The sequence below is a fragment of the Tyto alba genome, unplaced genomic scaffold (genome assembly GCF_018691265.1).
Source record: "Tyto alba isolate M040663 unplaced genomic scaffold, T.alba_DEE_v4.0 Super-Scaffold_3, whole genome shotgun sequence".
NCBI lineage: Eukaryota > Metazoa > Chordata > Aves > Strigiformes > Tytonidae > Tyto > Tyto alba.
Window position 1 is genome coordinate 16,664,064 of NW_024881304.1, and position 13,977 is coordinate 16,678,040.

Here is a 13,977-nt window from a genome sequence, read left to right on the forward strand (position 1 = left end):
AAGGTGGATGTGGAATTCCTGGGAAAAAACGGGGGTCCACAGCAAGCTCTGGGCCTGATCCAGCACACTGGCTTGGAGAGCAGGGCTGATGTTTTTACCAAGGTCAAGATTTTGCAGGTTTCTCTCTGGCACTTCCTAGACCCCAGGAGAGTGTTGTGTTTGGCACCAGTGAGACCGAAACCTGCCCGTAGCTGCCAAGTGCTTGTGGAGCTACCTCATTTGTTTTCCCAAATTACTTAAGCAACTAAGTTGTTCATTTGCTAGGAACTGGCACAAGATGAGAAATTTTGGTTTGGAGTTTAATCATCATAGGAGTAAGAGATCATGCTGCCTGAAGTTTGGGCGCAGGCCTGCATTCAGTGCCGGGATGGATGGGGTGTCTGGAGGACGTCTGATACTGCTCATTTGGGTTGGTGGTTTGGGTGCTGGAGATGAGAGGGAAGGTTGGTTTAATCAGGGACTCCACAGTTTCAGCTGAGCTGTGGGCCTGAGGCTTGATGGGACACCCAGACATGTGGCAGCTGTACTAACCACCTAACGCTTGGCAGCCCTGTCTATACATTACCTTAAATAAGGTTAATTGCTTGGCAGAGGTCTCTTTGTGGGGAGGATGTATGTCTCGCCTGTCTGGCTGCTGAGGACCATTGCTGTCCAGAACAGGGCATGGAAGAGCGACCGGCCGAGTGGGCACATCGGGGGAGATGTGCATTAAGTGTTAGTCTTCTGTAATAACTGCTGTCACAGCCAGGATAACACCTCTGCTACTCCTTTAGGGGTAATATGTATAGAATACAAACAGGAGGCTTATCTCGCTGGGTAGTTATCACTAAGTAAATACCTCCACAAAGAAACTGTGTCTTAATTCACGTCACCCTGGGACTGCACCTCGTGGATGCTGCCACAGAATAAAATGGCAGAGGTTAAGTGCAGCTGCAGGGACATTTCCAAGTCGCCTTTGGAAGTGTCCGATTGCTGTGCACAAGTCCAGCACCGTCGGTCCCCGAGTGCTCGCTGCTTCCGAATGCTGGTGCTGTCGGCCCCTGCATTAGTATTCAACACAGGGAAAAAGAGCGAGGTGCTAGACAGACCGACTAATTACAGCAGCCTGCAGAGGCAAGTCGTGCTGTACCACATGATAAAGTATATCCTTTTTGTTTAGTAGATTTCTTTGCTCTTTGTCACTTTATTAATAATAAAAAAAAAAGTGTAATGGGTTTGGTTAAGGAATCAAGCTCTTTCCCTGTTTTTTCTTGAATTTAATCTGAGTCTATACAATGCTTTGTAACATTCATACAAAAAGAAACTTCCTACACCTCAGTCTGAAAACTTTGCAAGCTGCACACCTGTAATCTTAGCTCCCCTTCCTCCGGCTGGCAGCCTGACAGGGGCTGCTCTGGTCCCCAGAGCCGGCAGCAGATGCAGGGAGAAGAGGGCTTCTCTAACACTAATGTACCATCTGCAAGCAGCAACACTGGTCAGGATTTTATGAGCCTGAATTGCAATTGTGTGGCTAGAGGGTTTGCAGTCAGAGCGTCTGTTTTACCGTCAATGATGTGGATGGATCTGGAACTGAGCGTCAGCCAGGACCAGGTATGGCAGGGTAGGGGAGCCCAGTCCTGCAGTGACAGAAGTTGTGCAGCCATCAGGTAGCAGCTGGCCAGGGCTGCTGTGCAGCTCTGGGTCGTGTGTACCCCCCCCCCCCCAGCTGTGATACAGCCCAGGTTTCATTGGGCTGAGGTTTGGAAAGGTCTGTTGCTCACAAGTCAGAGGTAGGAGAAATCAAACTGAGGGAAATACCGACTGCCACAAAACAGATCTTACTGATGTTTGCTGGTTCTGCCTGATTTGCACCTAGACACAACCTGGGGGTGGCAGCTCAGCCAGCGGGTCCCTGTCCCCTCCCTTCTGCGCCGTCCCCCCCTGCAGAGCCGGGCACTAAGCAGATTAGTCAGCTTCTTCCATCAGCCAACGGTGCCTAAGATACTTATAAGACATCTGGGTTTTAGCCTAATTTCTAAACAAATGTGAGTCTAGTGTCTGTTTTTTGTCCCCTCATTGGCCAATTTCAATCTTCGCCCAGGGGTTTTGGTCTCAAAGACATTAACTTCCAGAAAGTTTTCATGAGCTGGTACCTGTGTGAACAGAAACTATCCCGCTAATGCCTCTGGAGAACAGGCCACAGGACAACCTGTTGCTCATCTCCAAGAGGGAATGTGCTGGGTTAAAGGGAAATCTCCTTTTTTATGCCCGTGTTCTGTAGAGGTCCAGCAAACCAACCATCAGGAGCAAAGCGTCATGGACTGGAGCATGGCTCGGCGCTGGCTCTGCTCCAGCTGCAGCCAGCTGTGCTGGGCAAGGGCGAGCATCCCCATCGCACTGCCCGGGTCCCACCCCCTGCCTGCCCCCGTGTTGTGGTTTGGGCTTGATTGGCAACCAACCCCCGCAGCTGGTCACCCTCCCTTCCCCCTCCCCACCTGGGAATGGGGGAGGGGATTAGAGGGGTGAAGGGAGACTCGCAGGCTGAGATAAGAACAGTTTAATTATGGCAATAAAACGAGAACAATAACGATGATGGGGGGAAAACAAAAAGAAATATATAAACAGGCAATGTACAGCGTAATTGCTCCCCACCCGCTGACCAATGCCCAGCCCGTGCCCGGCCAGCGACCCCGAGATACCAAGATCCTGCAATCACAATCCCAGAAGCCAGAGAGCTCCTTCCCAACCACCCCTCCTCTATCTAGTGAGCATGACGTGCCATGATATGGAATATTTCACTGGCCAGTTTGGGTCAGGTGCTGTGGCCGTGCTCCCTCCCTGCTCCCTGTGCCCTGGCGCACGGGCAGGACAGGGGGAGTCGGAGAGTCCTTGAAGTCTCGGCAGCAGCTGAAAACACCAGTGTGCTATCAGCATTCTTCTCCTACCAAACCCAAAGCTAAATCCAAAACACAGCACTCATCCAGTCCCTGAAAAGGAATATTAACTCTATTTCAGCCCAAACCAAGACACCCCGCATGCCGACTGCTCTCGGTGATCCCAGGATTGCTTTGCTGATCCGTGGATTAACCGGGTGGTACGTGCAAAGATACAAGAGCGGTGTGCGAGCCAGGCTTAGTCTGGAAATACGTGGCCGTGGTCATACAGCTTGGCTTGTGAACTCAGTGTCTTGAATTGGAGCTCGCCAGGCTGGGCTGCCAGCGGGTTGGTCCTTACCTCTGTCTTAGTAGCCTTGTCTTGAAAATGGCTCTTGCAAAATTATCCTGACAACTGAGGTCTAAATTCTCTTGAGACTGATGTCCCGTAAGTGCTGTGTGTGAGAAGATGCACAGGTACAAAACATCTTACACTGGTTAATATTTTGCTGAGATACTCTGAATGATGCTGACAACTGAACTACTCCATACACCCACATCTGTAGAATTCTTTCTCCTTTACTCCTCTGTGAATTACACTTAAATGCTCATTAGAGCTGAATATGTCTCCTTTTGGCAGCCGCCTGACATTTTTGCCCTGTAATGCAGAACCTAAAGTTGTACAATGGATTGCATAAAACTTATGTATAGTAGTTCTGGGATTATGGAGGAAAAGCAAAGGTCTCATGTTCGGGTCCTTATTTTAATGAACTAAACTAAATTGTGTCCTTTTTTAAACATACACGAAAGGTAAAAGACATATGAGATTAATGAACAAGGTTATTAGTGTACCAAATTTCTCTCATTAGATTTGTTATATTACTTTCCAACTTACACAACTCTCATTAGAAACATTTATGAACTGGAATAGTTACAAGTATACCATATTTTAAACCATCCCTACTTCTAATTGCAAAACAAAAAATAGTTATACTTCTGTGCTATAATGAATTTGTACTTTTGTGCATGTATTTTTTTGTTAGAAATTCAATAGAGGACCTTCCCAAAGCCAGAGAGTGAGGAGAGGGGAGAGGAAATTGTACCGCTTACGGCAGTTTGCAATTTAGCTGCAAATCCTGAAGCATTGCTTTAATTTAGTAACCTTATTAGAGCCAAGTTAATATTGCAAGCTAATATGGCTGTTTCTTCTCCTTGCTAGACTTTCAATTTCACATCCTTACATCTGATTTGAAGTGACGGTGAGAGGAAGCATAAGGTATCTCTCATTCCATTCGGACTCCTCGTTTACAGAAGAGTGATGGAGAAGCTATTAAGCACAAAAGGGATCACCATATGCCTGTTTTTCTTTGTATTGAGTTTGGCAGCAGCTATTGAAATACCATTATCCGGTAAGTTGTAGCTACTTACTGAACATTTTGCTGTTTTGTTTTGGTATCCGTTTTTTTGTTGTTTTATTTTAACCTTCCCCCGAAGAAAAAAATATTAAATCCTGCTTTTCAGTTGTTCCATTTTGAATTTAATTCTGCCAGAACATGGCCTTTGGGAAACTCAGATCTGATAAAAACATAAGCTACTTTGTTTGGACCTGTTTAAATGTAGCAGTAAACTTGTCTAATAACATACATCTGGTATGTGTGATCTAACACACCACTTAGCTGTGAGGGCTTGGTTCTGTCCTTCACATAAATTCCTCATTTTGGCTCTGAATCTCCCTGAAGCTTGTTTGATGTACATATACCCTTACTTACTTGTCTTGCAACCTGCCGTTTCAGCCTGAAAAAGGAGCAGGTGTATGTCTCAGGGCGTACATTAGTCCCCAGAGAAGTGTTTCCTATGCCTCGCCTCGCACCCCGGGGAGCACCTCCTTTATCCCTCTCTGGCTGTGATGCATTCAAACTGCCTGTTTTACACGGCTGGTGTGGTTTCAGGACACGTGTAAAATACAGGATGAAGCTCATAGGGGACAATCCAATGAAAGCCCCTGGACCCCACTGCCTGGAAGACAGCCCAGACCTCCCAGGCTTTGCGTTTTTCAAGCAGAAATGGACCAGGAGGACTGCAGACTAGTTTGCCTTTTTTTTTTTTTTTTCTTTTTCTTTTTTTTTGGGGGTGGGGGGTTGGGGTGGGCAGGTGGGGGAGAAACAACAAAGCAAAACTCAACAATATTGGGTTTTATGAATTTTGGTGAGCAAAAATAAGTAAATAAGCCTTTAGGCTTTGGGTGCTATAGCCTGAGAGTAGGAGGTGGGCCAGTTTCAAGATGTCTTGTGGACCTGCCGTGAGCTGTTAGCACTCTGGAGCCTGCCAATAGCCCTGGCTGCAAAGGAGAAGGCAATCCAGCAGGTTTATAGGTTATTTTTCTAAAGCTATCCAAACTTGTTTAGTGACATTTGGAAGTAGAAGGTTTTTTTGGAGGAAGGTAGCGCAGTGACTCCTTATGTTTAAAAAAAGCAAAAATGGAGCTGTGACTGTAAAGCGCAGGACAAACTGTCTGGGCATCCACTGCTTTTAAGTACCTACACAGGGGAACCATCTAGCCCTTAATTTGCTTTAATGAAGCATTTTATATTTTAATAAAAAGGAATTATGTCTGATCAGTGAAGCTGGTGGGCTTGGAAGTGTTCAGCTTTGAGACCACATGGTATGGCAAGACACCACGTTTCACTCCAGCTTTGAGCTTCCCGGACTTAAAAGAGAAACCAAAGAGCGTGTTAATTTTCTTCCTGGCTGTTTATAACAATGTGATGATCCTATTATCCCCAGCTCCACTGCAGGGAGCGTTCTCCCTCGTGCGGCTCTGTTACACAGGCATTTGCAACACTTTAATTCCCTTAGAAAAAAAAAAAAAAAAAGTTGGTGAAACATCATTGCATGACTGTGTGACTGGTAATGGCTCTTCCCCTGCTGTACCCTGGAGGGGGTATTAAGTCATCTGCGCAGTCCGTGGATTTCCTGACAATTTCATCCAGGATGAAGATAGCAGTTTGCTTCTTCTTGCGTGTGTCTGTGTGTCTGGCTTAAAAAGCCAGTGATTGACTTCAACGCTGAATAAATCAACCAGTCCACACAACCATGCTTTGGCTTTTGTTTTAGCGTGGCCCCAGCTCTCCTCTGGCCTGGCTGGGCTCATCATAGGTGGAAGCGTGTGAGGGTGATGCCCGTGAGCGGCTGGCCGAACGCTGCCAGTGCCGTCCAGCCTTCCCCTGGCTGCCGAGGCCAGTGAGGGTGTTCAGTTTGGGGAGCAGAGAGTATTGTCAGTGCCAGGAAGATGACGATGATCATCCTTTTTTTTTTTTTTTTTTTTTAAGGCAAGGCTCGCTCTTTGCAGGAGTAAGGCAATCCTGACATGGTCCCTTTCCAAGAAAGGACCTGAGCGGAGCACAGTTTTGCTCGAATGCATTTAACCCAGTATCTCTTTGTGTTCAGTTGCGCAGCTTCCAACAATCACGGAGCAATCTCACACCCAGGTTGCCTACCCTTTTGATGAGGACTTTACAATTAAATGTGAAGCTAGAGGAAACCCGCAGCCCACGTGAGTACTGCTTTCACCTGGAGAAGCGAACAGAAATTGAGTTTGTTTTTAACCTTTGCCAAACATGGCCTGGTTTTGATGGGGGGAGGAATAGGTGGCGTATGGAAACCTGCTCATCATCGTGAGGTGAGGTTAAGGTTTGGGTTTCCATTTAGGCCATTCAGCTTTTGTTGCTCAGTCACTTCCACTCACTCTGTGAATAGATATCAGCATGCCTTTTTCTTGTTGGGAGATGTTTCATTTCTCTAGCATGTACGAAGTTCAACCCCTGATTTTAAAAAGCTTGTCTGGGCTGTGCTGCAAAAGATAGGAGGTGTGTAATCAAAAGGTCCCAGCTGTTCTTCTGCCTTTTCCACAGCAACCCTAAAAACACCAAACACATTAAACCATGTATTCAGAGATCACATTTGCATTTTATCAGATACCTTGTCTGTACTTATCATCATGGCTGTGGTGATGTTACAAATATCCACACAAGCAGTTATCCAAATAAATATCCAGATATAAGCTTTATATATTTTACACCACTCTAAGAATGAAGAAGACTTTTAATGAAAATGTAATGAACAAAAATGTAATAGTAACATATAGCAGCTCCTCCTGAGACTTTCATCACTGGATGGTGTACGGGCTAAATTAATAGCTGGTTAGCATGTCATTTTTACTCTTTAGTCCTTCCTTTCTTTTTTTCTCTGCAACACAGCTTAAACTTGCTTCAGAAAGGCAATTATTGTCTTAATATCAAGATTTAATCTTTTTATTTGGGCTCTGAATGGAGATTTGTATTGTGATAACAAATTTCCTTTGTTTCACTCTTTGTCAGAGGATTGATGAAAAATTTTCTGGTATATTTAAATGTATGCAATAGTGCTGGCGAGGCGATGGGAGCCTGTATTCATCTCCATACAGGTTGCAAAGCAGTTTTGCCAAAACCGGTGAAGTGCCAAAACGTATATTTCTGTTGATATTAATTTATTCTCTTAAAACATTGCAAAATATTGACAAAGTTATATGTTCCACTAAATGCATGTTACGCTGTAATTTCCAACTGTTTCTGATTTTGAATTGGTTTAGCCCAATTTCAAGCTGCCTGAGACTTCTAGATAAATAAACTATGACCAGTACTTCAGCAGTCATCAAAATCATACCCTAGTAGCATCAAAACTACAAGCGATTCTATGTCAAGACCAGGGGAAACTCAGTTGAGTCATCTCAGTTTCTCCTGAGTTCCACCATGAAATCTCCTGTAGATGGTGAGAAAATCTCATGCCCTGACAGATGGTCTCTCTCATTTTTTGTCCTTGCCTTAAGCTCTGTATTCTTATTTCATGTCAAAGTCAGTTATCCAAAAGTGAAGTGTCTGATAGGAGAGACATGCCCAACAGCTGACACAAGTTACAGTAGCACAGTGGTCATTTTACCATTCAACTCTCTCCTCTTACATCAAGTTTTTCCTTTTATTTTCATAGTACACTGTTGGACCCCTATTTTCTGCTTTTTGTACCCTAGTGCTCTCTGTTCTGTGACCTGTCCTTTGTAACACTTGTATTATTTCTCAGCTTTAACTGGACCAAGGATGGAAAACCGTTCGATTTATTATCTGACCCGAGGATAGTTGCATCTAACAACTCTGGAACATTTGTGATTCAAAACCGTGGAATCATCACCAGTTTTCAAGGGAAATATCGTTGCTTTGCATCCAATCTGCTGGGAACTGCCATGTCAGAAGAAATTGAGCTAATTGTTCCAAGTAAGGGCATTTACTTTGCTTTTGGTTTGTTCTTTTTTTGAAATGAAAACTGCATTTCCTCAAATTAAATGGGAAAGAACTAGTTACTAAGGTGGTGTATGGTAAAACATGCAGTGTTTGTTATTCAGTGAATACTGGAAGGAGAAACTCTGCTTCCGGGAATGGTTCTGTTTCATTTCTGGTTTTGAGAACAGAAATAAAACCTGAATGCAGGATTTCAGACAAAACTGCTGGACTAGCAACTCCTTCCAGGTTTCCAAGTGTTGATACTGACACTCCTTACCAACTTCAGTTATTACAAATGTGACTGGGTAGATTATATTTTCCCTGATATATTCATTTGGAAAGCATTTATTATTTACTTTTTCTTTCTCAATATCACCTGCTCTACTTTTCCTCTAAAGGGTTAGTGGGTAAACTAGTATAAACTTTTTAATAGCCATCTCAAGAGAGATGAATGCTCAATGACAGAAAATTATTTTTTGCTTTGACTTGACTATTCAAATGCCTTTATAAAACACTTGCTTTGTCTTTGCCATAAAACCCATAAGAATTCTTTTCTGATTTGTATTTGCTTAAAGCCGTGAATTGCTCTTGTGATGCTTCCTCTTCTAATACTTTTCCCTTTCTTTATGTAAAGCATAAATATTGATGAGGGCTGTAGTCTGCTAAATTCTCTACCTAATCTGGGCAGAGACAGTTTGTGAGCTGTTGCCAGCACATCGTGAAAATACAGAAATTAAAATATTTGGAGAGATAAAATACATAGCAGAAAAGACACAGAAGCTATCTTAACTGCAGTACTCTTAGTGAAAAGCATTAGCTGTTCATGAAAGATAGAAATAATGGCATAAATCATGGAATAGTGTTAGAAATATATTAAAAATTAAAAATGTAGTGGGCAATAAAGGAACAGGAAGTAATTGTTAGAGAAAACAAAATTATTTTCAGTCAGATCACTGCGGGAAAGTGTTGTAAAAGACATTATGTCAGTTTGGGGAAACTCCTGAGTTAAATTTGGAGTGATCTGTCTAATACTGGAGAAATTTATTTGATAAAGAATTAGGAATTATGTGATGCTTTTGCTTTCCAAACATTTATTGGAAAGCAAATGCTGTTAAGAGTTATAAGTGTAGTATTTCAGCTTGGCAACTGTGACTGGGTACACAGAAATTGGAAGGATGATACGGTCTCCATCTCAGAGCAAGAAACACGGAATCAGAAGCTGGGAGGAAGGATAGGAGAATTAGCAGTTTATTACATCAAAATAGCAATTGATGCAAATGTTTGAAAGCTCAAAGGGAAGTGATCCAATCAACTGTGAGTTCATTAGTCTGATGTTAGTAGCATTCAGGGTTTGGTATAAATACTTACGGGGGGAATATTAAAGACCTGGAACTGAATGAAAAATGAGCTCAAAAATAGAGTAGTGAAAATTACTGATCCTAGAAACTTGCCCTTCCATCATTAGCACAGAGGGAGGGCAGAGGAGGAAGTGGGTGATTTTAAGGATCAGGTTTGTAGGAGTGGGATGAAATTTACCGATCCAAAGTTCAAGGTCCTGATTAGGACAACATTGATCCATCCAGCTTTGTACCAATACATTTAAGCACTTGTAGTTTGGAAGTAACACAGGAAGATGAACACACAATTGGTCTTAATTTCAGGATCAAAATATATGAAATTGGAAGAGGGACATTTGAAGCAGGACGTTCCTAGTGGGAGTAGAAAGGACAAGAAACATCACTGGCTTCAGGATGGAGCAGGGTGAAAACGTGAAGCTGAGTGGCATAGATGAAGAAGAGAATCGGCAGTGCAGTGGAAATTTTTTTCAGACTAGATTCTGCATTTCCAAGTTCTGAAAATGTTTTGTTATCAAGCGATCTGAAAGCACTAGCACACGTGGAACTGGAGTGTCCACATGGTGGGGAATGTCTCCACAGTCTTCTCAACCTTTGCAGTGTCAGGAGATGGCTACCTATCTACAAAAAGTGCTTCTAGCAGGTCAATGCAGATGAAATGGGCTATGAGAAACATGCATAATCATTTTTGTCATGTCTTCTTCATAGGAAATAACCCTGAGAAACATGCTAGGTGTAGCTGGAGGTGGAAGCGTTGTGGCACTGTGGTCATGTTGACAATAAAGACCCATTGCAGGGGCTGGGAGATTTCCTGGGAGAAGGCTGCTAAGGATGCCATGTGTTGTTTTTATGAGTGCTCCTGATGAAAGACATGATTTATTTTTCTTCCAGCCAGTTGGGAAGTTTATTTCATGTTGCACTGTATTGCATAGTATTCCCTAATGAAGTAGCTTCGTGTTTGGTGAGGAATTACCGAGATTGCATGTGTTGCTATGTGGTTTAGTCTCTACCAACTTGCAGTTGCTTTAAGGGGATATCACTTTTGAGTGGGGGAGAACTGCACAAAGTTCTAGGACAGTAAGTTGAAGTTTACTGAACTGATGATACAAGTTGGCTCCAGAGATAGGACAGTGGAGCTGATGTCAACTGGATTTTCAGGCGAGAACAGGAGAGTGATGCAGTTACTCAGAGCTTTAGACAGGACATAATTATTCGCTTTTCAGTCTGGCCAGGGCAGTGGGGTTAATACGACTTCTCTTAAGCAGTGTCTCAGACTCATTAATTTTCAGAGGAGTTCAAGACCTCGATGTCATGTTTCAGTGAAGGTATGTCACCTCCAGTAGCAGAATATTCTGATACTTCATTGCTACTGAACTAAAAAAAATGCTTAAGCATGGAAAACAAGAATGAGTTGATGTCTTTATCTGGAATTATTGATCTGTACTCAGAGCAGATGCTTCTTGCTTTTAAAGAAAAGTTGTCTATACTAACTTGAGTAGATATTAAATATACTGGTGGTAGTTAGCAACAAATTAATTGAGAAATTGCAAACATGGTTGATATCAAATATAAGAGGAATTCTAGTGCTAATATGTGCAAAGACCTAAATCCAGAAAATAACTGAATGGTACAGATAATATATTAGAGGAATTTACCCAACTCCCACACCTTCTAAGGCACATTTACTTTTATTTATACTCTTCTGCCATCAATTATTTCATTTAGTGGTGCAATGTAGATGCTGCAAATTAAATCAGGACTCAGAGTTTAATAGAAGACACCCCTGATTTTTCTGAAGTGTTGGATAGGCTACAACTGTGCTCAAGGGAAAGAGAGCTGCGGGTGCACAGATCCGCTGTAAATTAGGCAATCACTGACACAGAAGAGTTTGGGATAAATTACCTCTATTCACCCACAAGTTTTGAAGCAGAGACTGGTACATGTGAGATCACTACATGCATTCATGATAATGATGCAGAGGTGGCAGTGCTTTGCCAGCTGTATTCAAGTAAAATGTAAGCTACTTGGCAAGTCGCTATGCCAATGAAGTGAAGAAAAACCCAGCAAGTCAGACTAGGCCAGTTTTTTTCATAAATTACATTTACGCTGCAGAAGGAGAATGCTGGGTCTGTAAGGTTGCTGCTGAAAAGGAGAACAAAAGACTGTTTACTCACAGTAGCCATTCCAGGAAAGCAATAGAAATGTCAGCAGAAATGATCATTAAATCTTACCTACATAATGAAAATACCACACCTCCTCTATACATGGTGACATTAAGGAGAGTGGGGAAGAATGGGGACTGAGGATCTCTATATGTTTGCATCATTTACAAAGTCCAGATTGTTACAAGATACATGCAGCATGAAAATGAATTTAAATGGTGAGAACACAGACTTCAGCTACCCTCCTCCTGTATTTAGGAATCTGTTACTTGAATTACTCAGTAGGCCCAATGCCAGAGGAAGGAGAAGAACTACAATTTAAACTTCTTTAATTAACTGTAGTGTAAAAGACTCTTCATGGTATACTGCATTAAGATTTATGCTCAGTATTTCTAAAGCCACTGCTCAAAAGACTGAAGATCTGAGTATGGAAACAGCCTAAACATAAAATTGTCCAGTGGCAGGCCGTGCTATGCCAATGATGTTAGTTCTAGAATTCCCAAAGAAAGCAAAACCTGTGTTAATATTAAAAAATACAGATGCGAATATTGTGAAATCATTAAAATATATTGAGCTGATACTAGAGTAGGAGGTATCAGTAACACACTTTGTGAAGGCATTCAGTAGTGTTTATGGAAGAGAAAATAAAAAAGAGTAGCTCACTGAGACCTTGCAGATGATGGGAATAAAATTTAAAGCTCTTGCCTCCTAAACCAGTGTTCTATACCTTTCACAAATTTTCTGGCCACCAAAATTGTTGGAATCACTCTGGTTGTTGCCAGTGATTATCGTTTTGGAAAAGGTGATAGAGATTTACACAGAAAAGACCACCGCTGGTTCTGTCACAAAAGCTTCTTTGAGTGTGAGTTTGTGACAGCTACAGTCTCCCTGACAGCTAGACTTCCTAACTTTTTCAATTTAATGTAGCAATTTAAAAAATCCATAAATAAGCAGGATCACATCTCATAAACAGTTCAAAGGCTGCAGCGAAAATTATGGATTTAACTATTGCTTTTATTACATGGATCAGAATATCAATTGATGCGCTGAGATGAGTACTGGAAGCTGCCCAGGCTGTGTTCAGTGCAACTGTTGTGATCGGTGCCTGTAAGTCATGTTTAAGATTCTTTGATGTGTTGGGCTGTTCAATACACAAGATATAAATCCGTCTAACTAATCAGTCAGCTACTAAAGCGTACGAGGAGATGGGAATATCCAGGATATAGAAATTAATTTACTATTTCCACTTTCCTCACTTTTACATCCTTTAAAAATTTATTTGCATGGAAGAACTTAAGAATATCTATGATGGGTCAGGCTAAACATCCATCTAGACCAGGACATATCTCCAGCAGCATCCACAGAGAATGTTATAAAAACAGATCTGGTGTATAATGATGTTTTCCTACAATAGTTTTCCCAAATATTTGCTAACTGCTGGTTTACCATAATGAGTTAAGTCCCATTTTACACCAGATACTGGTAGAAACCAGACACAGGGGTCCCAGGGACTTCTGCAGTTACATGGAGAAACCCTTTTCCTTCAGTTCAATTTCCCAATGCTTTACCCAGAAACGTGTAAAATATCAGATTGAATGGACTCATATAAAGTGGTATAAATTGCCATAGTCAATACAGTTATAGTTGTGTGAAGTAACTGTAGTCAGCAGGAGGACAAAAGCTAAGCTGTAGGACAAAGTGTGCTAATAGGTACCTGAGTAAATGTGAAGCAATCCTGCTGGGGACTGGAGTACCCCAACTCTGGTTGCTGTATTTCTGAATCTATACTGCTAAACTCAAATTTAGATTTTGTATTGCATTGTGTTGGTCTCCCTCCTGTTTGCTTTTTGTTGAGATACTGCATTTTCTGAACAGATAAGAAGTAAGAGGGAGTGACCCAGCCTCTTTTCTGAAATTATCTCAGCCAGTGGTATTTCAGTCTAATCTCAAATATAGTTCAGTCATTAAACTTTGAGACACCCCAGGGATTAAACAGAGCCTGGTTCCTTGTAAAAATGACTCTGGACACCAACAATTTTCCATTTCCATGGTTTACACACTGTCAGAGCACTGTAATCCTGTTTTTTGAATGCCATACAGCATTCATAGTACAGCCTTGTCAGGAAATAATACTTGGGCAGTGAAGCCTTTCCCAAGACTTTTTTGAGAGCTTTATATGTCACAGTGGGCTTTTACGAGATGTCTCCATAACAGAAGTCAGGTGTGCCATTTTTCATCTTCCCTATGGCTGTTTCATACACACCACTTCATTGCTTGTGTCATGAAAGCCATCCCGCTG

At 42.2% G+C, this 13,977-nt stretch overlaps 1 protein-coding gene across 17 annotated transcripts in view; it reads left to right on the forward strand.

The window, feature by feature from the left end:
* The window catches only part of CHL1 (cell adhesion molecule L1 like), a 146,759-nt gene that overhangs the window by 81,917 nt on the left and 50,865 nt on the right, over positions 1-13,977 (forward strand). For all 17 annotated transcript variants that reach the window (XM_032985632.2, XM_032985633.2, XM_032985631.2 and 14 more), the window contains 3 exons: positions 4,072-4,261; positions 6,300-6,405; positions 7,965-8,155. In XM_032985632.2, the coding sequence (XP_032841523.1) occupies positions 4,171-4,261; positions 6,300-6,405; positions 7,965-8,155 (388 nt within the window). In that variant the 5' untranslated portion in view covers positions 4,072-4,170. The remainder of the gene's footprint in view (positions 1-4,071; positions 4,262-6,299; positions 6,406-7,964; positions 8,156-13,977) is intronic.